Genomic DNA, 23,331 nt, shown 5'->3' with positions numbered 1-23,331 from the left:
TTTTTTTAATTACTCACCTTGCACTTCCATTTTGGAAACCAGAGGTTAGAAGACAGGAAGGCTTGACAAGGCTTATTAGCTTTGCATTTTCTCACAGATTATGCTGCAGAACTTGCCCTTTAATTTCCTCACTCACCGGTCGGCACCTCTTTGCCTGCAGTTAATTCTGAATTCCAAATTCTTCTCTGAGCACTCAAGCTAAGAGCAGGCTAATTTTCACCCTGCTACGAAATCTGCTTTAACTACTTGCCCCTAATTTAAATCTCTAACCCTGTGGGTTCTTTTGGTGGAGGAGGGGCTGCACAGTTTTTTAATCACCCCCGTGTCATCCCTGAGTAGAGTCCTGGGAATGGAGCAGCTGTATTTCCTTGAAGGTACCCTTCGTTTCTGAGTTAATGAAACATTTAGTTTAGTGTAAAGGAGATGTTAATAGCTGTGGACTTCAGTCCCCCTTATCTGTATAATCACTGGCATTGCCAATGTGATCTTGGAGTGCTGGAAATGTGTGTTGTTCCCTTATTTATATATATTTTTTCATTCTTTCTTTTGAGCTAGCAGACCTCTAAACTCATACCCGAGTATTCCTGCCTCTTTCTTAATCGCTGGGGAAGGCAGGGGATAAGCGATGCCCTTTTCCACAAAGTACGATTGCTTGAACTTCAGCTCTGTTTCCAGCGCAAAGTTTGTCACGTTGGCATGTTTTTTACATTCTTTTGGAATCAGTTGCCTCAGCATGCAAAAATGATTGGTTGAGCTGTAGATAAGAGGATATTTTAGCTGTTAGCAAGCAACATAAAAGTTGTAACAGGAAAACAATCCAGTGTCAATGCTGGCTGGTTTCAACAGTCTTTACAGTGTCAAGGAGCAGCAGTGGCGTAGGAAGTTAAGAGCTCGTGTATCTAATCTGGAGGAACCGGGTTTGATTCCCAGCTCTGCCGCCTGAGCTGTGGAGGCTTATCTGGGGAATTCAGATTAGCCTGTGCACTCCCACACACGCCAGCTGGGTGACCTTGGGCTAGTCACAGCTTCTCGGAGCTCTCTCAGCCCCACCTACCTCACAGGGTGTTTGTTGTGAGGGGGGAAGGGCAAGGAGATTGTCAGCCCCTTTGAGTCTCCTGCAGGAGAGAAAGGGGGGATATAAATCCAAACTCCTCCTCCTCCTCCTCCTCCTCCTCCTCCTCCTTCTTCTTCTTCTTCTTCTTCTTCGTCTTCTTCTTCTTCTTCTTCATTTTTAAGCAGATAACAGATAAATGATTGTAGTGGCTGCAAGATACTTATTTTATAAATGCAATGTGTTTATTGATGGACAGCTGAATCCAGATGGGGAGTGATGGCCTTTGGGAGCAGTGGAGAGCCACGCCGAAGCATTTGGGGCACCCATGCCGGCGGAGGGAGCAAGCATGTCGGCATCCGGCCACCCCACAGCTCCACGGTGGGCAAACCCAGAAGTGGGTGCTGCCGCGTAGTCAAGCTGGCATCCAGTCAGATGCTGGTGCAGGAGTGGGGGGTTGGCTTCCACCATCATTTCAGCCTGGGAATGCCACCCTCCGAGCCCGCACTTTCATGGTGCACTTTCGTGTTGCCTCTTTCACAAGCATGTTTATTCAGGAAGAATGAAGCAATAGGCTGTCTCTTTTTTCAAAATAGACAAGTGTCAATAAGAATATTGGCCTGTCCAGTGCATGTTTATGCCACCGTTCCTCCAAGTTGTTCAATATTTGGTCATTGACTGTAAATAAAGTATTCTTTTTTTAAGCCGTTCAGGACAGTGTGAATAAGTCTTCCATTTTATCCTGACAACCAGAGGCATAGCTATAGTGGGGAGGGGTGGGGACAAATGCCCTGGGTGGCACCATAAAGCGTGGGATGTGTGATGGTTGTGTTCAGACATGTGGCTAATGGCTGGAGTTATGATATGCTGGTGATTTTGAGATGACTTAGTGCAAAAATCATGGGGATCTGTGTTTTTCAAGCATGACTGTGGCGCCACGGAGCATGGGATGCGTGATTGTTTTGGTGCTGCCTGTAGACTAAGACATGTTCTATAGTTTCATGGTGGTTTCATTTCATTCCAATGCAAAAAACATATGAATTCATGAGGATCCATTTAAAATCATCTGGATCCAGCTTTGACCCAGATTTGTGAGTTGGGGCACGTTCTATAATGTGATGGTGACTTTGAGAGGACCTAGTAAAAAAAAAAACTTTGTTTGGTTGTGGTGGTGGTGGCAGCGGCTGCCCATTGGGGGTGGGGCGGAAAACCTAGCTATGCCTCTGCTAACAACTACCCATGAGGTAATTTAAGCTGAGAGAAAGTGATTTCCATGGTACCCACCCAGCAGTGGCGTAGTGGTTAAGAGCAGGTGTACTCTAATCTGGAGGAACCAGGCTTTGATTCCCCGCTCTGCTGCTTCAGCTGTGGAGGCTTAAATGGGGAATTCAGGTTAGCCTGTGCACTCCAGCATATGCCAGCTGGGTGATCTTGGGCAAGTCACAGTTCTTCTGAGCTCTCTCAGCCCCACCTTCCTCACAGGATGTTTGTTGTGGGGGGGGAGGAGTTTGTTAACTCCTTTGAGAAAGGGGGATATACATCCAACTCTTCTTCTTCTTCTTCTTCTTCTTCTTCTTCTTCTTCTTCTTCTTCTTCTTCTTCTTCTTCTTCTTCTTCTTCTTCTTCTTCTTCTTCTTCTTCTTCTTCTTCTTCATCATCATCATCATCATCATCATCATCATCGGGATTTGAGCTAGGGTCTTCCCAGTCCAAGTCCATTACTGTAACTATTATTCCACATAAACACAGGTATTTGTATTGCATGTTTGCATGCTGAAAATTAATCACATCTCTTAGTAATCTTTTCAGTGGTCCTGTGTGTGCAGACCAGGGGTGTCCAACTCTGGCGCTTCAGATGTTCATGGACTACAATTCCCATCAGCTCTTGCTGGCATGGCCAATTTGGCATGACAGCAGGGGCTGATGGGAATTGTAGTCCATGAACATCTGAAGCGCCAGAGTTGGACATCCCTGGTGTAGACAGTATAGTTATTCAGGGTGGTATTGGTTAGAAATGTTAGACCAGAATGTGTTGAATAGTTTACTTTGGCCATTAATGTAATCTGCTAATAAAAAAATAAATAAACAAGTTAACTGGAATAAAACCATTATATGATTTAAAATTCCAAGCATTTTCCAGTTCACGATGGGACATGTACTGTGATATTTTGCTATTTCTGTTGTTAATCTTGCTACTGTACAGTCTTGAGCAGAATGAGGTACATACACCTCTCTGTCCTCTTTTCCGGAAAGATGAGATAAAAATGTGCCAAGTATATCAATAAAATAAACAATTGGGAGGTAAGCAAATAGATGAAAGCACAGTGAGGCTGATAATGTGAGGCCCTGTGAAAGTCTTGCTTGAGGAAATATGGGGTCAGAGCTAGACTCGAGATTTGTTGCAGGGTGTGGACCTTGGGTTACTATATTTATTAGATGACCTGCTTTAATTTGGGAGTTGCCTCTACTCAAGGAAAATGTCTACCATCCAAGGCCTGTGAGACATCCTGAATGTTATTGTCCAGGATGGATTGCATATCATTGATGATGCATTTAATTGGTTTGGGCTGCAGTAGGGATCTGTTTTCGCTCTTGGGCCAGTGCTATAGTGTGTTATTCCTAAGTACCAGTCCAATCTTGTCAGTCTGTTTCTTCACTTCATTGGGTGGTGGCTGTGTAATCCCAAGGATGCCTGGTGTAAATCCCAGAAATAGGAACAAATACAGTTATAACTTAGTGTTTGGCTCTAGATCAGACCTGGGCATTATACGGCCCGCATGGTTATCTGGCCCGCCGGATGACCAACTGGCCCATTATGACCCTAAGAGACTGACCTGTTTTAGAACAGCATGCTCATTTTTCCGCTAACCCTTCCCCTTCCCCCCTCACCTTGCCACTGCGCCGGAAAGGGCCTCTGAGAAAGGCCACTCCCCTCACGCAGTGGCTTCTGGGGCATTCCCCTCCTTTGAAAGCCCCGGAGAAGCCAGTTGCCTTGGCTGCCCGGCTTCTGAGGGACTCTTTCCACCTCTCAAAAGCGCCCTGCGCCCCCCCTGCCTTGCTGGGGAGCAGAAGCCTTTGTGCTCCCGCAGAAACCAGTTGCCTTGGATTTGCCGGCTGCGGGGCTCGCGCCTCAGCCTGTGCCTTGCTGGGGGCTCAAAAGCGCCTCTCAGGCGCCTGCCTTGGGGCGAAGCACGGCAGAAACCCACGGCAACCAAGGCAACGGCTTCTGCGGGCTGCTTTCAAAAGCACCAGTCGATGAAAAAAGTAGGTCAAGGGACTTAAGTCTCCCCACTTGCTTGATTGTCACAGTGGACAACTATGCAGGTAGGTTAAGCCTGTGATTCTTTGTGCCAAATAGTGTTGCATGCAGAACTGTTGCCACTGATTCCAAGTTGATCTGTGCACCTGTCTGTCACTTATCAGCCCCTATTATGCAGAATTGAGTTCAGCCTTTTGGCCTGGCCCTCCACAATATCTTCTGTTTCTTATGCGGCCCCATGGAAAAAATAATTGCCCACCCCTGCTCTAGATAGTGGTTTGTGTGGTGTTCTCAGGATGGAAGCTGGAAGCATCCAGATGTGTGTAGTGTTTATTTCACGACTGGTGCACAATGGTTCCTGTGAATCCATAGTACAGTTGTACACAACAGACCTGTCATGTGGACAAGTGGAGGTTCAGGTTGATGGTGGGGTAAAGCTTATTGAATCTCTTGAGGACTTCCTTCTCAGGTGTTGGATTCATCCAAAGGGCTTGTGGGAGCAGCGCACCCTTGGACTGGCATGTTTGCTCTCCCCGGGCCACTTTACCCCAGCTGAGGGAAAGATGCACCAGCAGCCGGCTGACCCACAGCTCCACTGCTGCAGAACCCAGAAGTCTGGGCTGTGTCGGGGCTTTGCTGGTGTCCTCCTTGGAGGCCAGCATGGGAAAGATGAGTGGGGGTGGAGCCAACTTTAGTCAGCATCCTCCTGGGATTGAGGCCCAATAGGGCTGTTCACTGGCCCTCAGACTTAAGTCACTCTTTCTGTGGCATAGATCCTTTCAGCCCTCTGGGGCTTTTTGGTGGCCGGGAGGTTTTGGGGTCTTTCCCTGCTCCCCATGCCACTGAAAAGCCCTTTTGGAGGTGGCGAGGTGGTGCCGCATTGGTGCCGTGGCCTGCTGCCTCTGGGTTTGGATGGGGCTGAAAATCCCGCTCAGTGGGACAGAACTATCCTACCTCCCGATGATACCCATGAAATGCCACCACTGGGGGAGAGGGGAATCTGAGGGTTGATATGGTGGCCTGCAGTAGGATGGACATTTCCCCTTCCCTACAGTTATTGAGCTATTTAGTCTGGATCTAGCCCTGTGGATCCAAGTGGTGAAAGTTACAGCTTTTGGGAGTGGGTTGGGGATCAGAAGGGTTTCAGCTGGGATCCAGTGTGGGATCCTGGCAGAATTCTAGCTGCAGCACAGAAGGAAGCCACATGTTCTCTAGGTGTGTGAGGAGTTGTAAGCACTACTGGGTGCTTGCAGGAGTCCCACCTGGTCAGATAGTTGGGGGCAGAGGAATGGATTATCGTCACTGAATCTGAAGTAGCGGAGAGGTGTTTTGGAGTTAGAAGCAGGGGCAGAGTGAGGGGAAACTGCACCCGGGGCACACACGCGCCCTGCACCCCTGCTGCAGTACCTCCCGCCCCACACCCGGAACACCCCCTCCATGGCCCAGCCATGCCCCCGCCACTGCTCCACCTGGGGCATCGCACCCCCCCATTGGCGCTACGCCACTTGTTAGAAGTGAGGAAGCGGCGCTGCAGATCATCCCTGGATAGGTTTGCCAACCTTGGGGCCATGCAGTTACCTGCAGGTGCAGATTGCTGCCACATCTGAAGTAATTGTGGATGAGGACAAGGAGGCAATATTTGGTGCCCAGGTGTGCTGTAATGTTATCAGTGATAGCATTCATTCTGACTTGGCACTACAACCACTGTGATTTGCCCTGCTGAATTGTCTGTGCTTGTCTGCTGGAGGGGTGATGGTTCCACTTCTACTGGACCTCTTAGTGGGTTTTTCCCCCCAGTATGATAGACCTGGGATCCTTCTGGACCTCCTGGCAGAGATATCCTGACCTGTGTTAGTGTTAAACTGACTTTTGACTCTTCTTGGAAGACTGCTTCAAGAAGGTTCTACTTGGGGGCCTCACTTCGCATGGTGTTGTGCGAGGTTCCCTCTTGCCCCCATGCTATCCAACATCTACGTGGAACATCAGGGAGATCACCTGGAGGGAATTACTACCAGTATAGAGAATGACCCTCAGCGTTGACTCTCCTTTCTGTCAAGATCCAGGGAAGAGATAGATAAAGGTTAAAGTAGTCCCCTGGGCCAGCTCCGGGTCACTGGTGATTTAGAGGCAGTGGGATGTAGTGGTTAGCGTTCTGGCCTAGAACAGGAGAAGTTGGAATCCTTTCTTCTCATGAAATAATATATCTGCTTGGAAAAAGGATGAGATAAAAGTACCCTGAATAAAAATAAATAAAACACAACTTTAGGGAGCCGCAAGGGGGTTTCCAGCTCAGGCGCCTGTGGTATGTTGGTGTGGAATTATTCCTCTGTCGCATGAATTGGTATTCCCCTTGTTATGGTTGAATAAGTAGTTCTGTTTTCTGGTTATGGCAGCCTAGGCGCAGTTATGAAAGTGTTCTGTATAATAATCCAGAGAGATTCTTGATCCTCTTTGATCTGAGATTGCAAATGCCTTAACAGTCCAGGTGCTCGGGAGCAACAGCCACAGAAGGCCATTGCTTTCACATCCTGCATGTGAGCTCCCAAAGGCACCTGGTGGGCCACTGCGAGTAGCAGAGAGCTGGACTAGATGGACTCTGGTCTGATCCAGCTGGCTTGTTCTTATGTTCTTATTCTGTGGTCATTGGGGGGCAGTTCATACACAGTTCACTGGTCTGTTGGGGAAATGGCAGCTGTTCGGCTGTGTCCTGGTTGCTGGCATATTCAGAAGATGCCACCTGCTCATGTTTTGTTCAGTAGCGTGGTAGAGGTCCTCTTTCAGTTGTAAGAGATGGAAGCAGGCTTCCAGGTTAAGGCAGAACTGTATAACCTGAGCTGACTTGGAGGGCCGGAAGCTTTTTGCCCCATGCAGCGTGTAACAAGAAAGATTGAAAAGAATACCAGGTAGCATTGTCGAAGGCTTTCATGGCCGGATTCAACTGGTTGTTGTGGGTTTTCTGGGCTGTGTCATCGTGGCCTGGTAGATTTAGAGGTGTATCACAGAGAGAAGTCTGTTACAGACTTCCCTCTGTGATACACCTCTGAAGATGCCAGCCACAGATGCAGGCGAAACATTAGGAACAAGATCTACTAGACCACGGCCACACAGCCTGGAAAACCCACAACAGCCAGTACCAGGTAGGTTTGCTGTGGTGGTCTGCTGTAGGTTCTGCAGGAGGCTGGGCCGTTCGTCCTCTTTTGGGAGTAGAAAAGTGAACTAGGTGAGTGCATAGCCTGTCTTTTGGGAAGGCCCTGCTAGCCGTGTGATTTTGTGGAAGTGAAATGAGTTGGTCTTGTTTGGTTCCTGGAGGCTTGCTTAGAGAAGCCAAGACTGGATTTGGTCGTCTGTTCCTCTTCAAGGTAGGGGAGGGAGGTGGCAGAAATCGTCATTGTTGATTGCAAGGTGCTGTAGGGATTATAGGTTGTTTTGGGCGTCCGTTTTAAAACATTGCACCTTTGTGTTTATTATTCAGTCCAGTGCCTAAATCCCATCAAGCTCCTGTGAACCTTTATTTATATGATTTCATCCTGGTTCCCATTTCTTTTTGTTTTTGAATACATTCGTGTTTTTCTCCCACGTCCTTCCAGCATGGCATGGCAGTTAAGAGGGGCAGACTGTAGTCTGGAGAACTGGATTTGTTTTCCCACTCCTACTCATGAACCCTGCTGAGTGACCTTGGGTCCGTTCCAGTTCTCTCAGCTCTCTCTCAGCCTCACCGACCTCACAAGGGGTCTGTAACGGGGAGGGGAAGAGAAGGCGATTGTAAGCCACTTTGAGACTCCCTACAGCAGAGAAAAGTGGGGTAGAGCAACCAACTCCCCCCCCCCCTTCTGAGGAGTGTGCATTAGTCTCACTTCTGAGCTTAAATTTCTTTATTGTGGTCTAATGGCCCAGTTTGTAAAAGTGTACAAAGTTATAAAATGCAAATTAAGCTGTATTAATCAAAGGTCAAAGCAAATTGGGCAAATTAAAATACATAAGAAGTAAAGCATTTGTCTCACTTGTGGGTATTAATTAATTTTTATTTATTTAATGCACTAATTATCTGCCTTTTTGCTTTGACGAACTCAAGGCAGCCTACAGTGGAAATAAGGCAACTATGGTTTAAAAACAGATGATAGTGGAAATGCCATCAAGCCACAGCTGACTTATGGTGACCCTGTAGGACAGATGTTCATGGACTACAATTCCCATCAGCCCTGTGAGGGGCTGATGGGAATTGTAGTGCATGAACATATGGCACGCCATAGGTTGGCCACCCATTCAGAGGTGATTTGCAATTTCCTGCCTCTGCATGGACTGAGAGAGTTGTGAGAGAACTGTGACTGGCTCAAGGTTACACAGCAGGCTTCATGTGGAGCAGTGGGGACTCGAACTTGGTTCTCCAGGTCTGAGTATGTTGCTCTTAAAAGACCACAATTTAAAATCTCAACTAGGACTGACCTAATCGGGTCTACTTCGTGGCACAATCTCTGGATAGTGAGAGACCTTGGGAAGGTTGGAATCTCTCTCTCTGTGTCTCTCTCTCTCTCTCTCTCTCTGTCTCTCTCTCTCTCTCTCTCTCTCTCTCTGTGTGTGTGTATATATAGATGCATGCGCCTAATAAAGGATGCATATATATATAAAAGATGCATATATATATATGCATGCGCCTAATAAAGGTCTCTGAATCTAATCAGCTCTGACCAGATCAAAATGATGTGATCCTAAATATTTATGATGGTTACTATGCCCTTTAATCACAGACCTCCAGATGTCATAGAAGAAACTGTTCACTATCTCTTAATGAAATTCATGGCAAGCCTGGTTTTACTTTTTTCTAATTTAACGCATTAACTGCTGGACCACCTGAATTATTGTCTTTCAGACATGCAGGGTTATATCCCAAAACATATTTCTAGTTGTAATGAGTGCAGTAATGATTAACCTTTTAAAAACATTCCGTGCATATCCCTGCTTGATTTTCTGAAAGCTGTTTGCTTTCAAGAGACTTACTTCAACACAATTTGATTCTTTGTTAGTTGCTGTCTTTCCTAAAGCAAGGAGAACTGAATATGTTCAGTTGTGATTTTGACCAGGATTGAAGATTTCTGGTGCCCTGGGAAAGGGCTACAGCTGAGGGACTGGGCAGGTAGAGGCCCTGTTGATGTATGAGCAGTTGTGATAGCAACGAGGTTTCCCGTGTAGTAGCCACCAAACGAGTTCCTGTATGAGTTCCTGTTCTGGGTGTGCCTCCTGACTGGAAGTAAGGGGGCCTAGAGTGTCAACTCTTATAGTTGTACAACAGGGAGACTCCTCTGACTTGTGCTTGGGGGGTGGGGGGAGTACAGAAGAATTTACTCCATATGGCATTGTAATCTTTCAGTGTGATTATAAATTATTGGTAGCCTACCTGTCTGCTGTTACAGGGTCCTTGATTTTTTTCAAAATTAGAACAGCTCCCCTGCCCTATCCCCCCCCCCCCGCCCCCCGGTTCTTGGATTATTCTTGATTATTATTCTTGGGTTATTCTTGGACTTTCTTTGGTTATTTTTGGATTATTATTCTGGAGCGCCAGCATGGTATAGCTTATGGTTACTTATGGTGATTTATGGTTAAGAGCAAGTGGATTCTAATCTGGAGAACCAGGTTTGATTCCCCACTCCTCCACCTGAGTGGCAGAAGCTTATCGGGTGAACCAGATATGTTTCCGCACTCCTACACATTTCTGCTGGGTAACCTTGGGGTAGTCACAGTTCTTCGGAACTCTCTCAGCCCCACCTACCTCACAAGGTGTCTGTTGTGGGGAGACGAAGGGAAAGGAGCTTGTAAGCCACCTTGAGTCTCCTTACAGAAGAGAAAGGTGGGGTATAAATCCAAACTCCTCCTCCTCCTCTTCTTCTCAAATTTCTAATTAACATCCTGTTGGCTTCCTATTTGTCAAGGTAACCTGGACCCTTTGTAACAGGATAGTTCAAAGTTGGAACTATTGCTGCTAGCATTGGTCTTTTGACTGTGTCAAGTGGTGTTCAGGTTGACTTCTCTGAGTGTGAGCGGACCCGAGTGTGCTGCTGTTGTATCGCCTCGGGTAGTGAATCATACTGCCACGTCGATGACATTGTGAACAATTATGTTTGTGTGGATGTTTCTTAAATACTGAGCAAATATTTAAAACATAGAAAGGAGCTAATAAAAAAAAAATTATATCCAAGAAATGTATAATAAAAAGGAGAGAAACCACTTAAAAATGGAATTCTTCCTTGAGCAACACTGAGCCGTGAAAGCCTGTCAAACAGCATTTCCCCACTTACCTTAGTCCAAAGGTTGCTGCATGCAACTCCCAGTGCACGCCATTTCTGGCGCGCGCCCGGGCTTCCCCACGACCCTGCGCTCTGCGCGGGGTCATCAAAAGGCGCCGTTTCAAAAGGCGCCAGGAATGACACATGCTGAGGGGGCGCGAGAGCGGCAGCGACGGGGCGGCTGCATTGTCGCCGCCCCTGTAGTGGGGAGTGCTGGGGGACCCTGCGCTACTTGAGGAGAGTAGCGCGCGGCTTAAGGTAAGTGGGAAAATGCCCAAAGTTCTACTGTTATTTTTGAGCTTCAACCAATACTAGAGAGAAGGACAGGAATGATTTGTGTGGTTTAGCCCACTGAGTAAAACATCACAGTAAGCACAAGAGGATATACAATATCTTCCTCTCACATGATAAGTTTTGATCCGATGAGATGGAATTTTGTGGGAGTACAATCAAGAACATCTGATATGCACACGAAACGATAATTGTCTCTTTGTTTTCAGGTTGTTCAACAATCGTTATGAACTCGCGTCTGCGAGCACTAGGTGGAAGAATAAATAACAGCCGAGTGTCAGAACTACCAAAAGAACGAACACGATCTGAGATGGTCTGCAGCGTTCGCTTTTTGGATAGCTCAGTGCAAAACTTCAAAGTTAGCGTAAGTCCTGAAGATTAATTTTTGACTATGTAACTGCTGCATATTGCTCATGCAAGTTTGGCAAAGATGGCTCTTAATACATTTCCTTCTGACAGGTATAGCATGCTTGAGACTTTTTAGGGCCCCCAAACCAGGTACAGCTATGGTTCAGTTCCCATCTCTTGTGTTTCTGTCACTTTTACTGTGTTTAAGCCCAAGACAGAGATACAGTATAACAGACCCAAGTAAGAGAAGGAATGTGGAGGTTGTGGATCTGAGGAAAGTGAGAATGACTATGGTCACAAGCAATAGCCTCTTTAACCGGCGTAGGGAACTATATGGAAGTTCCCTACCTCTGTGCAGAATTGAACCACCACAGGAGCTCCCCTGGCCAGTGGTTGTCCAAACTGTGCATCATCAAGACGGTGTCTGCGCGGCCACGCGGTTTACAGGGAACGTTGGTCGCAAGACTTGAAGTACAAGACCTATCCTAACCAGTGTGCTGCTGATGTCACAATGAGGCTAAGCATATTATATTATCAATTTAGACATATTCTGTGGTAACCAATTTGAGGTTATTGACCAGCACACTGGTCAATAACCTCACATAGAGAACCTTGGTTAATATTTTTGTTGGAATATTCAGTGATTAAAAAAATATACCGGAAGGGTAAGTATTTGGATTTCATGGGGTTTTGCGTGGTGGTGGGAAGGGCTATCAAGTCACGGCAGATGTATGGTGACCCTGGAGGACTTTCATGGCAAGAGTTATTGAAAGAGCGTTGGCCATTGCCTGCCTCTGGAGACGTCCCATTCAAGTGCTGACCTGGGCCAACTCTGTGCTTAGCTGTGCTTCGCTTCTGAAAGCTGAAAGGCTGAGGCTAGTCCATGATCCTGATCAATAAAAAAGGCTTCAAAATCAGCTTCTCAAGACTTTCGTTAGATTCAGAAGAATCCTAACAATAATATTCCTGTGAGTGGTGCTGCCACTAACCCATTTTGAAAGATTTGTTTAATCCTTGTAAAGCATAGGTGTCAAACTTGCGGCCCTCCAGATGTTATGGACTACAGTTCCCATCACCCCCTGCCAGCATCATGCTGACAAAGGATGATGGGAACTGTAGTCCATAACATCTGGAGGGCCACAAGTTTGACACCTGTGTAGTGAAGGGATATGAAAGCTCAGGATTGCTTCCTGTTCCTCGTCCACTGTTGCGTTTGTTCTGTTACCCACTTTTGAATCCCTCAGCCATAGATGGAACTGCTATGTAGATAGATTCTTTTTCCTTAATACTTAAAAATGCTAGCCCAGTCTTTGTTCCATTTGCTTTTTTCTTTCAGTTTGAAGCATTTTTCAAGGCTGACCTATTGAAGTCTATTTAGTATCTGCTAAAAGAAAAGTTTAGAATTTCTGCTTCTGTTTATCTAGGTTTTCAGTCCGGGGGTGGGAATTGTATTGCTTAATAATACAGCTCCATCTATGTGTGTCAGAATCCCAAAAACTGAAACAAACTCATGTAAAAGAACAGTAGTTTATTGAGTATTGAGGATCTTCTCTGGTCATGCCAGAACTGAGGTTTGCCCACGCAAAACCCTGTAGTTAAAGCAGACTGCACTCCCCCATCCTGGGAAAGTGCACCCAAAAGGAACTGTGAAAGAGATAACGGTAAAGACGGCCAGGCACTGACCTTGGCCAGCACCTGGTACAGTATAACATCATACAGAAGACAGTTGAAAGTCAGTTAGAAATGCACTTAACCCATTCCTCCACCCTCAGCATACAGAAAGCAGCATTAGCAAAATCCCCATAAAAACAGGCCTCCTGACATTCCGCTCCCTCTAGGGCCCTTCCCCCGGCTTGCTTGGGCAGTTTTGATGAAAAGCTTTGATGAGACGGGGGGCTTTTACATTTTCAGCAAAAATCCACTGATTCTGCCCAGGTAAACAACCTTTCCAAGAGATCCCAAAAGGCACGATTAAATATTCATACTGTCCATAGCGGGTATTAAAAGCAGTTAAATGTTCATAGCCCTCAGCCAGTAATAGGCTTCACGTAAGCCAACTTAGTAAAAATACTTCCCGAGCCAAGATTCGCAAGTAAATCCTTGATCAGGGGTAACGGGTATTTGTTAGAGGCCGAAACAGCGTCCAAACCCCTGCAGTCCTTACAGAGCCGCAAGGAACCGTCCTTCTTTTTCACAAACAGAACTGGGGCTGCAAAACCGCTGCGCGCCCTCCGAATGTTCTTTGAGGCACATAAGCAGCCCCCTGCCTCTAGGAATTTATGGAGGAAAAAGAAGAAAGCTTAGGAACAGAGAAAGATAGCCAGGATAGAAAGTTTTTCCTTTTTTGCTGCTGGGAGTGTCTAGGTTCACCCTGTAGAAAAATCAGGTAGAGGTCACTGGGCTTTATACATCTAACTGGAAAACAAGAGGGGTGTTCCTGTAGCATTTCTTTCTCGGTGCTCACTGTCACATTCTGCATCCAAATCCTGCCTTGAACCATGAAGATGTCTCTCTGGTAGTAGTGTGGACACGAACTCTATTCCTAGGTGTTCCATTTTATTTTTGTTTCTGTTTTTGAAACCCAAGATGGTTTTCTGGTGCCCCAACAATTTCAAGTAGTTGTCCTAAGCCAGTCTGGTCATGCTTTATGTCCTCTACTAAAGTTTGTTTTTGTTTATCAATTTGTATGCGGCCACCTAGCAATGCTCAACAGTTTGAAGGTCCTTTGGGGCATACGAAAAGGTTTCAAAACATTAACATGTGCTTCGGGTTGTGATTATGTGGGTTTGCAGCTGACAAGTTACTGACTGACGGAAAGTCAGATTGGGAAATCCTGACAGTTCTTGGGAAATCGTAAAGTAATCATGCCCCTTTCTTCTTTCTTTTTCTTTTTAAACATGTGATCTCTGTCTATTTCTAAAGGAATGGCCGACAGAGGCGAAGCTACAAGGGGAGAAGGGGGGTGCACATTGCACTGGGTGTGCACCTTGGGGCGTGCGCGCAAAAAATTCAGGTTTGTGTTTTTTGTGTTTTTTCCAGTTTTTGGCCTGAAGGGGGTGTCATTTTTAGGCTAGCAGCACCGAAATTGCAGGGTATCTTTAGGAGAGTCTCCTGATGATACCACCCAGGTTTGGTGAGGTTTGGTTTAGGGGGTCCAAAGTTATGGACTCCCAAAGTGGGTGCCCCATCCCCCATTGTTTCCAATGGGAGCTAATAGGAGATGGGGCTACACCTTTGAGGGTTTATAACTTTGGACCCCCTGAACCAAACTTTACCAAACTTGGGTGGTATCATCAGGAAGGTCTCCTAAATATACCCTGAAATTTTGGTGCTGCTAGCCTAAAAACTGCACCCCCCTGCAGGCCAAAAACTGAAAAAACACTAAAAAATACAAAAAACACTAACGAACATGCGGGGGGGGGGGGGGGCGCAAAACTCAGGATATAGCTAAAGCTGTGAAAAAATACCATTAAATTCAGGGTTCCGTCAGTTTTAGAATCCAATGCAAAAGAACTGGGCTGGTTGAAAGTTCCCTAAAGTGAGGGGCTACATACCATGATATTTGTCTAGCACAGGGCAGCATTGTTATTTCTTGTTTCTGATGGCAGGCATGCTTAGTGAATGAGTTGACCTTGTGTTACTAGGAGATAATATGCTTTTGCAATCTCATTTTAACTAGCCCTTTGTGGAATGTACACTTGAACTTTTGGACCTCGCCTTAATAGTGAGAATTATTATAGAGTGAAAGGTAGCAAAAATAGCAAACGATAGGACTGAAGTTTGAATCATTGTGTGTGAATCATTGTGGTTTTTGCCTCTAGGTGTTTGGACATGCAGGCTGTCAGCGGACCACTTAACCTATTTCTGAATCGGATAAAACGGCTCAGTTGGCTGTGTTGTCCTGTTGCTAAACAGCCTGTATCTGCTGGCAACCAGGCATACTGAAGATCCAGCTGCTTTCTTTGGTTGAGACCTATTGTTCATCTCTGGATCAGGAACGGCGATCTTGGCTATTCATTATAAAATTATGAAAGCGTTAGGCAGTTAATTTTTTCTGTTCTAGAAGAGAGGAGTCCTTTCAGAGGATGGTGCTTCACTTTTTGGAAGTGTGGCTGCATTTCTCTGTGCCTTTGGAGATTCTGCTAAGGAAATCCCGTGTGTGTGTGTGCGCACGCGCGAGCGCACGCATGTCTTGCATCTGATTAAGCAGTGAGGTTGTTAGTGTGAAGACACTAGCTCAGGGGTAGGGAACCTGCGGCTCTCCAGATGTTCAGGAACTACAATTCCCATCAGCCTCTGTCAGCATGGCCAATTGGCCATGCTGGTAGGGGCTGATGGGAATTGTAGTTCCTGAACATCTGGAGAGCCGCAGGTTCCCTACCCCTGCACTAGCTCAATGTGTTTAATTGTAGAATTGCCTCAACTTCATTAGAAAGGGGGTTGTGGCGGAGGAGGTAGAGAGAAGAGAGATGTGGAAGCTGGAGAAAGCGTTGCCAGAGTGGCTGTTTCCTGGTCTCTCACCCCACACCCCCCTTGTGAGGACTTTCTCCTCCCACACACTTCTTCCGGTGCAAAAACATGAGAACATCTTATGAAATATTTTAACATATGATGATGAATGAAATTCTTTTAAATTCAAGGAGGTTCTGAAATGTTTCGCTGCCCTTTCCTCCCGTCTTGAGATAGGTCCTGCAGTATTAGGCAATTGATCGTAAATGTTCACAGCGAGATCTCCTTGTCTGCTTTCACTTCCTCTATGATCTGCAGCCTATGAAATAACATGATCTGTATTTGGAAAGGTATATGGACTGAAATGCCAACACACGACAGTAAAACTTGTTGCAATATAAGCACACATTCAGTTTTCTGATGTCTGCGAATTAAAATTCAGATTTGGAAGCTACAGTTCTTTCCTAATCTAGTTCTGCTTGGAAAAATAAATTTGAGATGGAAGTTGAAATTGAAACCTTTAATGGCATTTAAATATATATATATATATATAATATGCAATAGGTTTGAAGAATATAAAATTTAAAATAATTAAATAAAACAATCTTTTATTTTCTTTTTTTAAAGAAAGGATTAAAAGTTCTGTTTGGCGAAAAATTGGGAACGTGTTGTGACAACGACACACAGAAATCTGGCCGTATTGAGACAGAGTTGCTATCTAACAAAAACAGCGTTTTGGCAGCATCCGCGATGCTGTCTAGGCCAGAGAAAAGGGGTTCAAGTAAGTTTTTCCGCACAGAGTCGTAAAAAGGGCAGTGGTGAAGGACATAGTGGACAGTTTCTTCCATCCAAGGGTGCAACTGCAAGTTCTATCAGTGGTTGCAATATGACTCTCTGCAGAATCTTCTGGTAGAAGAAGCACGTTGCATCTAGCCAGAGAAACAGCTCGTTGCATTTTGGGATCAGTTAAAAGGTGAAGATAGCTGTCTGTGATGGTAAACCAAGGGAGGATGCCCAGGTGGATAGGGGAGCAAACTTTATTTGCTTGGGCCCTCAGTCTCTGTGATTCCTGCTCAAAAAGTCTATGTTTTACTTTACAAAATATCTCATTAGCAGTTAGCATAAGTTAGCAAAGTCAAATAACCTGTGGGTTATGCTAAATAACTAAATAACTAACATGCTAAATAATGCTAAATAACCTTAGCATTGAGAGATGTTGTAGTTTTGTTATTGATTGCCAGATGGAGTGACAACTGAAGGCTGTGGCAACCTATGGGAGTCAAATCAATTGTTTGCCCATTTCCTCGCCCCCTATCCCTTGTTCTGTGTTAGGTGCCACTCTAACAAACTCTGTGTTTTATAGTGGAGTGTTGATACTGTATGCTGTTGTGATGCCTGGGCCCTGTTGGTGGGTTTACAGTCTGGTCTGTGGAGAGGTGTATAGGAATGGCACTTTTGATGAGTCCGTTTGGACTAAACTAACTATTGATAAGACTCTGAATGGCTGCTGTATCTATCTGTCTTTTGTGGACAATTGTTTTATTGTATTTTGGAATGCCAATAAAGGCTTGTCTATGTCAAGTTAGCATAAGTAAAGAGTCCAGTGGCAAATCCAGATCTTGTCGTTTGGCATTCAAATGAGCCTACCAGCCCATTGAATGAAGGAGAGATGGAAGAGTTTCCAAGGATGTGGTGTTTCCTGTTTCAGTGAGTTTATATAGATTTCATGTTGTTACCTGTACAGTCCTCACCTGGGTGGCCCAGGCTAGCCTGATCTTGTCAAATCTTGGAAGCCAAGCGGGGTCAGCCCTGGTTAGTACTTGGATGGGGAGACCACCAAGGAAGTCCAGGGTTGCTAACGTGCAGAGGCAAGCAACGGCGAGGTGCCTCTGAACCATCTCTTGCCTTGAAAGTCCTGTGGAACTGTAATTTGATGGCAGTTTATTCACACACACACACACACACAACTTTGTGCACTACGGCATGCTTCAGATTGAACAACAAACAGTAGTCTGTGGGATCATGAGAGGGCCCCCTTCAAAACTCTGCCTCAATCCTGATTTGGAGATCTATGTTTAGGTCACAGAGCAAATTGTAGCTCGTACGTAACATCAAACTATGGTTTAATGTAAAATGGCAAGTCTGTTTTGAGATCACCGAGGTGTTGATGTGTCTGAATCATGGTTGTGTGTGATGATATTATGTTGTTGAAGAGCTTTTCAGTGCTGATGTAAACGACAGCTTGGTGGGTCAGATCCAGCTGGCTTCTTCGTTCAGTTTCTGTCCCTACAACAGCCTCCGATCGCCATGGCTTTTTTTTTCATGCCATCCCCCTAATTCTCCACATGGCCTTTTGGAATGGTCACCAGCAAAAGAGCTCCTTGGATCCGAATCAGATTTACTGAGATGGTGAAGTAGCTTAATAGTTGGATAATTCCTGCCTACTTCATTTTCATCTCTGTGGTCCATCACAAGGAGGAGTTGTTATTATTTCTGATACTGGCAGTTTGGAGAGTAGATGATAAAAACTTCATTTTGTTGGCTGCAATTCAATAGTTTCTAGTTTTAATGCTTCTTTCTTTCTTTCTTTCTTTCTTTCTTTCTTTCTTTCTTTCTTTCTTTCTTTCTTTCTTTCTTTCTTTCTTTCTTTCTTTCTTTCTTTCTTTCTTTCTTTCTTTCTTTCTTTCTTTCTTTCTTTCTTTCTTTCCCCCCCCCCCCCCCCCGGTGGGTGCAACATGTCTGCAGAGGCTGTGTTCAAACATCATGATAAATCAGGGTTTATGTATCATTCTTTGATCAGTGAGTCCATGATCTGGCCAGGAGCATAATCTGCTTCAGCAGTTTTATGCTGGTGAATAAAATAGTTAAAGGGCAGCAGTAAAATCACAGGAAAGGATTTGTGAGGAAGGCAGGGACAGGAGAGGGAAATCTAGAATGTGACAGACACTTGGCCCACTACAAATAGCTTTCATTGCTCATTATTCTTCTGTTCTTTTTATGATTTTATTGTATTTACCTTCTGAGCTGTCTCAAACAAGTGGCATATACCCCCCCCCCCTTTTAAATGAATAATATATACTACGGATGAGCAGATTCCTGTACAACCATCCCATTTAGGTATTGTCGAAGGCTTTCACGACCGGATTCAACTGGTTCTGGTGGGTTTTCCGGGCTGTGTGGCCGTGATCCACGAGTCCACGACCACACAGCTTGGAAAACCCACCAGAACCATCCCATTTAGGGTTTGATCTCTTCTCATTATATACTTGTCCTGGGATATAGGAGGATATCCAACGCTTTTTCATGATGGAAAAATGAATATATCCAGTACAGTTAAAATTCAGTCTATACATTGCTTTAGTGACATGTTAAAAATGTGCACAGTTCAAATGGGAAACCTCCATTGGAGGACGAAGATGAAAATTCTTCTATACTACAAATGGGTTAAACTGCTTTCTCTTAAAGGGGAAGTACTAAACTATTTTAACTTTAACTTAGACCTAACCTAATGTAGTTATTGACAAGAATGAAACACATTAATGTGCTTGCAAGAGGATAAATAGGAAGCATTAAAAAATCCCTGAGACAGACATTATTTAATCCATATACTGTCAAAGTACATTAGCTAATTCTGTAATAATATATCAGAATTTAAAAAGTTCTCTGGATATTGCGAAATAGAGCCAACTGGTCATCTTTTTTTCCTACCCCTCCGCACATCTGCAGTTTCATCTGTTCGTTATCTTTGATTTTGAAATGAAAGTTCATGTTAAGCGACTATGGGTCTTCAAGGGCAGTTTATTAAGATAAATTACATAGAAGGGTACCTTTTTAGTCATTTGTGTAAATCTAACTTTTCCCCAAGAGGCACTAAATTTAGAAAAAAATGTATGCTAATAGTGCTTAACTTGTAGCCTTCCCAATTCACAGCATTATTATTGAACCCTAATTTGGGTGTTTGTTTATTTTGCACAGCCTTTTCTGCTGACTATAGCAGCTCAAGGCAGCTTACAAAAGAGACTTGACCCACAGGGATACCTTTTTCAGAATTCGCACTCCAGCCAAGGGGGGCTTTATTTACGATGATATTTACGATGATACGAATATAACACATTGATCCTGAGGTATACAATCAAAGGGACCCTCATGTCTGAGCTCATGACCAACCAGCTCCTGAATGTTCGGTTTGATTCCTGTCTGCTTTGTGCCTGGGTTTAAAGGCTGAGGGAGTCATTGAGAATCTGGAATGTTATGCTCAGACAGTTTAAACAATCTTCCTTCACTTGCTAGAAGCCATTGCAAGTGAGGAGAAAGGACTATCAGTCATGCCCTGGCTGCCCCAGGCTAGCCTGCTACTTTCCACGTCTGAGAAGTTAACCAGGGCCAGGTCCAGGTCAGCTCTGGTTAGTACTTGGATGGGAGACCACCTAAAAAGACCAGATGGCAGACCCCCTCTGAGTGAAAATTCTACAGGATTGCCTTGGCTTGTGACTTGATGGTTCTCCAGTTGCACAGTGGCAGATAGGAAGGCGCTCCAAAGGGTGATCACTACTGCACAGAGGATTATTGGCTGCCCTCTCCCCTCCTTGGAAGAACTCTATAATTCCTGAAGCCTAAAAAAAGCCCAAAATATTCTGAGAGACCTGTCTCTTCCAGCACACTCTCTTTTTGAACTGTTACCATCCGGCAGACGATACAGGTCTATCAAGACTAGGACAAAGAGGCTTAGAGACAGCTTCTACTCTAGAGCTGTGGCTATGCTAAACTCTGCGGCTTCGTGTTGATGTGTTTGGGGCTGTGTAGGGATGGGTGGAGGAAGGGGAAAGTGAGGATGGGGTATGAGTCTGAAATTGTGTGCATCGAGGAATGCTGCTGTAAATTTTGTTGTGTGTGCACAATGACAATAAAATGCTTATGCTTATGCTTGATGGCTGTCTCTACCAACAGCAACCCCCTCCCCACAATCGCCCCCCAACAATCTGAACGGCCTCCAAGATTTCTTGATCAGCCCCTGGCAGCCCTATATGGTCCCCATGTAGAATCACTGATGTACACTAGTTCAAGTAATATAGTCTTACAAAATTGTTTGAAAAATATTGATTAGGTACTGACCGTTGGTAAAGCAGAACTTTGAATGGGTACCTGTCTATTTATTGTAACTCTTAATGAAACCCAAGTATGTTGCTCTCTCTAATTTTGGGGTGGCCAACCTATGGTGCTCCAGATGTTCATGGACTACAATGCCCATCAGCCCCTGCCAGCATGGCCAATTAGGGCTGATGGGAATTGTAGTCCATGAACAACTGGAGCACCATAGGTTAGCCACCCCTGCTCTAATGCTTGAGAGAATTTTTTGATCTTCACATTTCCAATCCAATCCAATCTAAAAACCTTTATTAGGCATAAACCAGAAGTACCATACATTCCAAATACAAAAACAGGATCATTGTTACATATCATGTAGAACATGGATTAAAAATGTAGCAACTGCTTCAGAAATTTCTACATTAGGGCTGTTCAATAGCTTAGACATTTTTTGTTTATCTGAGAGAAACATAAATTCTAGAGGTAGTAAAGCTCCCAGATCTGTTCTAATATCATTATACCTCGAACAGTATAGCAGGATATGAGGGATTGAGTCTAGAGCATTGGGACAGTACCGACAGCAACGCTCACTTTGTGGGATGTTAAGGAAACGACCTTGAAGATAGACAGAGGGGAATGAGTTGTAGAATCATTTTCCCCTGAAATATTTAGATTTATTGCACCCCTTGTTCCCAAATCCTCTGGGATGATGATTAAAAAACACACCTCTCAATGGAAAACAAACCAGTGTAGTTCGGGCTGCTGAGTCAACTTAAATCCATTCAAGACCATAGTGAGGATGATGGAGATCCAGGTGAGGAAGGTTTCTGGTCCCGGAGTGTGGGAACGATGGGTCAAGAGTGTAGCCTTACGGACCCTGAAGTTTGAGGTATCCTTAAGATACAGCTACACAGGAGTCACTTATGGGTCAACTGATCTTAAATGATGGGTCGGTGACTGCATGATTCAGCCACCTTCTGTCCCACCATGGTGGAAACATTGGACCACATTTTATGTTATTGCCCAAAATATAACCCACAGAGGGAAGCTTTATTACTACCGATAATGGGAAATGTGCCTTCCAAAATATCAATCCCAAAATTGCTAAACAGTAATGATCCTTTTACACTTGGGAGAATAGCCAATTATTTGCTGCAAGTTATGTCCTTAAGAGGTATGTAAAATACGCAAGTATAAAATTATATTTAAATGTGAAATACTCTATACCTCTGGTACTCCTGGGTTATTATAGAAGGTGTATACAAGGAGCTCATTGTTATTTATTGCATTTTAATGGAAATTTAATCAGTTTATAGCATTAATTAGTATATACCATTTATAGATCCTGGGGAAGGTTATACCTTTTTAGTAAATAGGCTGTGAATAACGAATGACTAGAAATATCTTAATCCTGCCTTTTAAGTGTAGTTGAACTATATCTGTTCACAATTCCGTGTACAATGGAATGGTCAAATTTTTTTAATCTATATTATATTTTTATAAATGAAGTGTGATTTTAGAATGTAAAATTATGCATAGACATAGAATGTAAAATTATGCATAGTACAACTCTTTTAAATTTAATAACGGTCTATATTCAAGCTTGTATACCCTATGCCAATAAAGGTCTATTGTGATTGTGATTGTGATTCAGCCACACCAGGAGTGCTAGGTGTAACCTCAGCTTGTGGGTTCTGTGGGGCAGAATTTGGAATGAGTTTGCTACAACAAAATTTAAAAAACAAAATGGTTTACTTTCTTAACATATAACATCAACATTTAACATCACACTTCAAGGTCCTGTTCAGGTTGCAATTTCAAGTCCTTAATTTACAGTCTACTGATACTGCCAAGTCCAATTCTTCTTTGCAAGTGGGTTGGCTCCCGAAGACTCCAAGGGCTTGATGAACAGGATTCAACATGATGAAGGTTTCCAGGAGAACTCTCACCCATTACGACCACCAAAAGAAACCCTGAAACAATAAAAACTCCAACATTTACAACATAGCAAAAACAAACAACTATCTTCCCAGTAGTTCCCAACAACATTGCAGTTACCTTAACAAGGTGTTAAGGGCTTATACCAACCAAGGTCCGAGTCTGGTAGCCTTGTCTCCTCCAAAGAGCTCTGCAGCCTTCTGCTGCTTTGAGTCTCCACCCCTTTCTGGGTCAACCCATTCTGAGCATGGGGGTTACACCAGGCACATGGCTCTTTTCCACAAAATTGGTGACACGCTTGGGTTATTCAGAGAAAGCCCCCAGCAGTGCAGGAATACCTTGAGGATAAGTAGTTCCCACTCAGCTGTGGGTATGTCAGGAAAACCCTTCAACTGTCCATTTTGTACAAGAATTCTTTTCATTGGTTGCAGGTGACGTGCTGGGGACTTCCTTCCTCATACCTAGAGATGATGTTGCTATAATACACATTTTTAAAAATAGTCCTGAAACATCTTTAGAAAGCAGGTCTACTCGGAATCCTACGATCTGTCTGTTCAATGAAAGTTACATTGGCGTAGGTGTTTAAGAGCTCGTGTATCTAATCTGGAGGAACCGGGTTTGATTCCCAACTC

At 44.4% G+C, this 23,331-nt stretch overlaps 1 protein-coding gene across 1 annotated transcript in view; it reads left to right on the top strand.

The window, feature by feature from the left end:
* PTPN3 (protein tyrosine phosphatase non-receptor type 3) overlaps positions 1-23,331 on the top strand; it is a 138,219-nt gene that overhangs the window by 49,518 nt on the left and 65,370 nt on the right. The window contains exon 2 of the mRNA XM_048510417.1: positions 11,089-11,243. Coding sequence (XP_048366374.1) covers positions 11,089-11,243 — 155 coding nt within the window. The remainder of the gene's footprint in view (positions 1-11,088; positions 11,244-23,331) is intronic.

This window comes from Sphaerodactylus townsendi, linkage group LG11 (genome assembly GCF_021028975.2).
Source record: "Sphaerodactylus townsendi isolate TG3544 linkage group LG11, MPM_Stown_v2.3, whole genome shotgun sequence".
NCBI lineage: Eukaryota > Metazoa > Chordata > Lepidosauria > Squamata > Sphaerodactylidae > Sphaerodactylus > Sphaerodactylus townsendi.
Note: the sequence above shows the minus strand (reverse complement) of the source record. Positions and strands in the feature narration are given on the sequence as shown.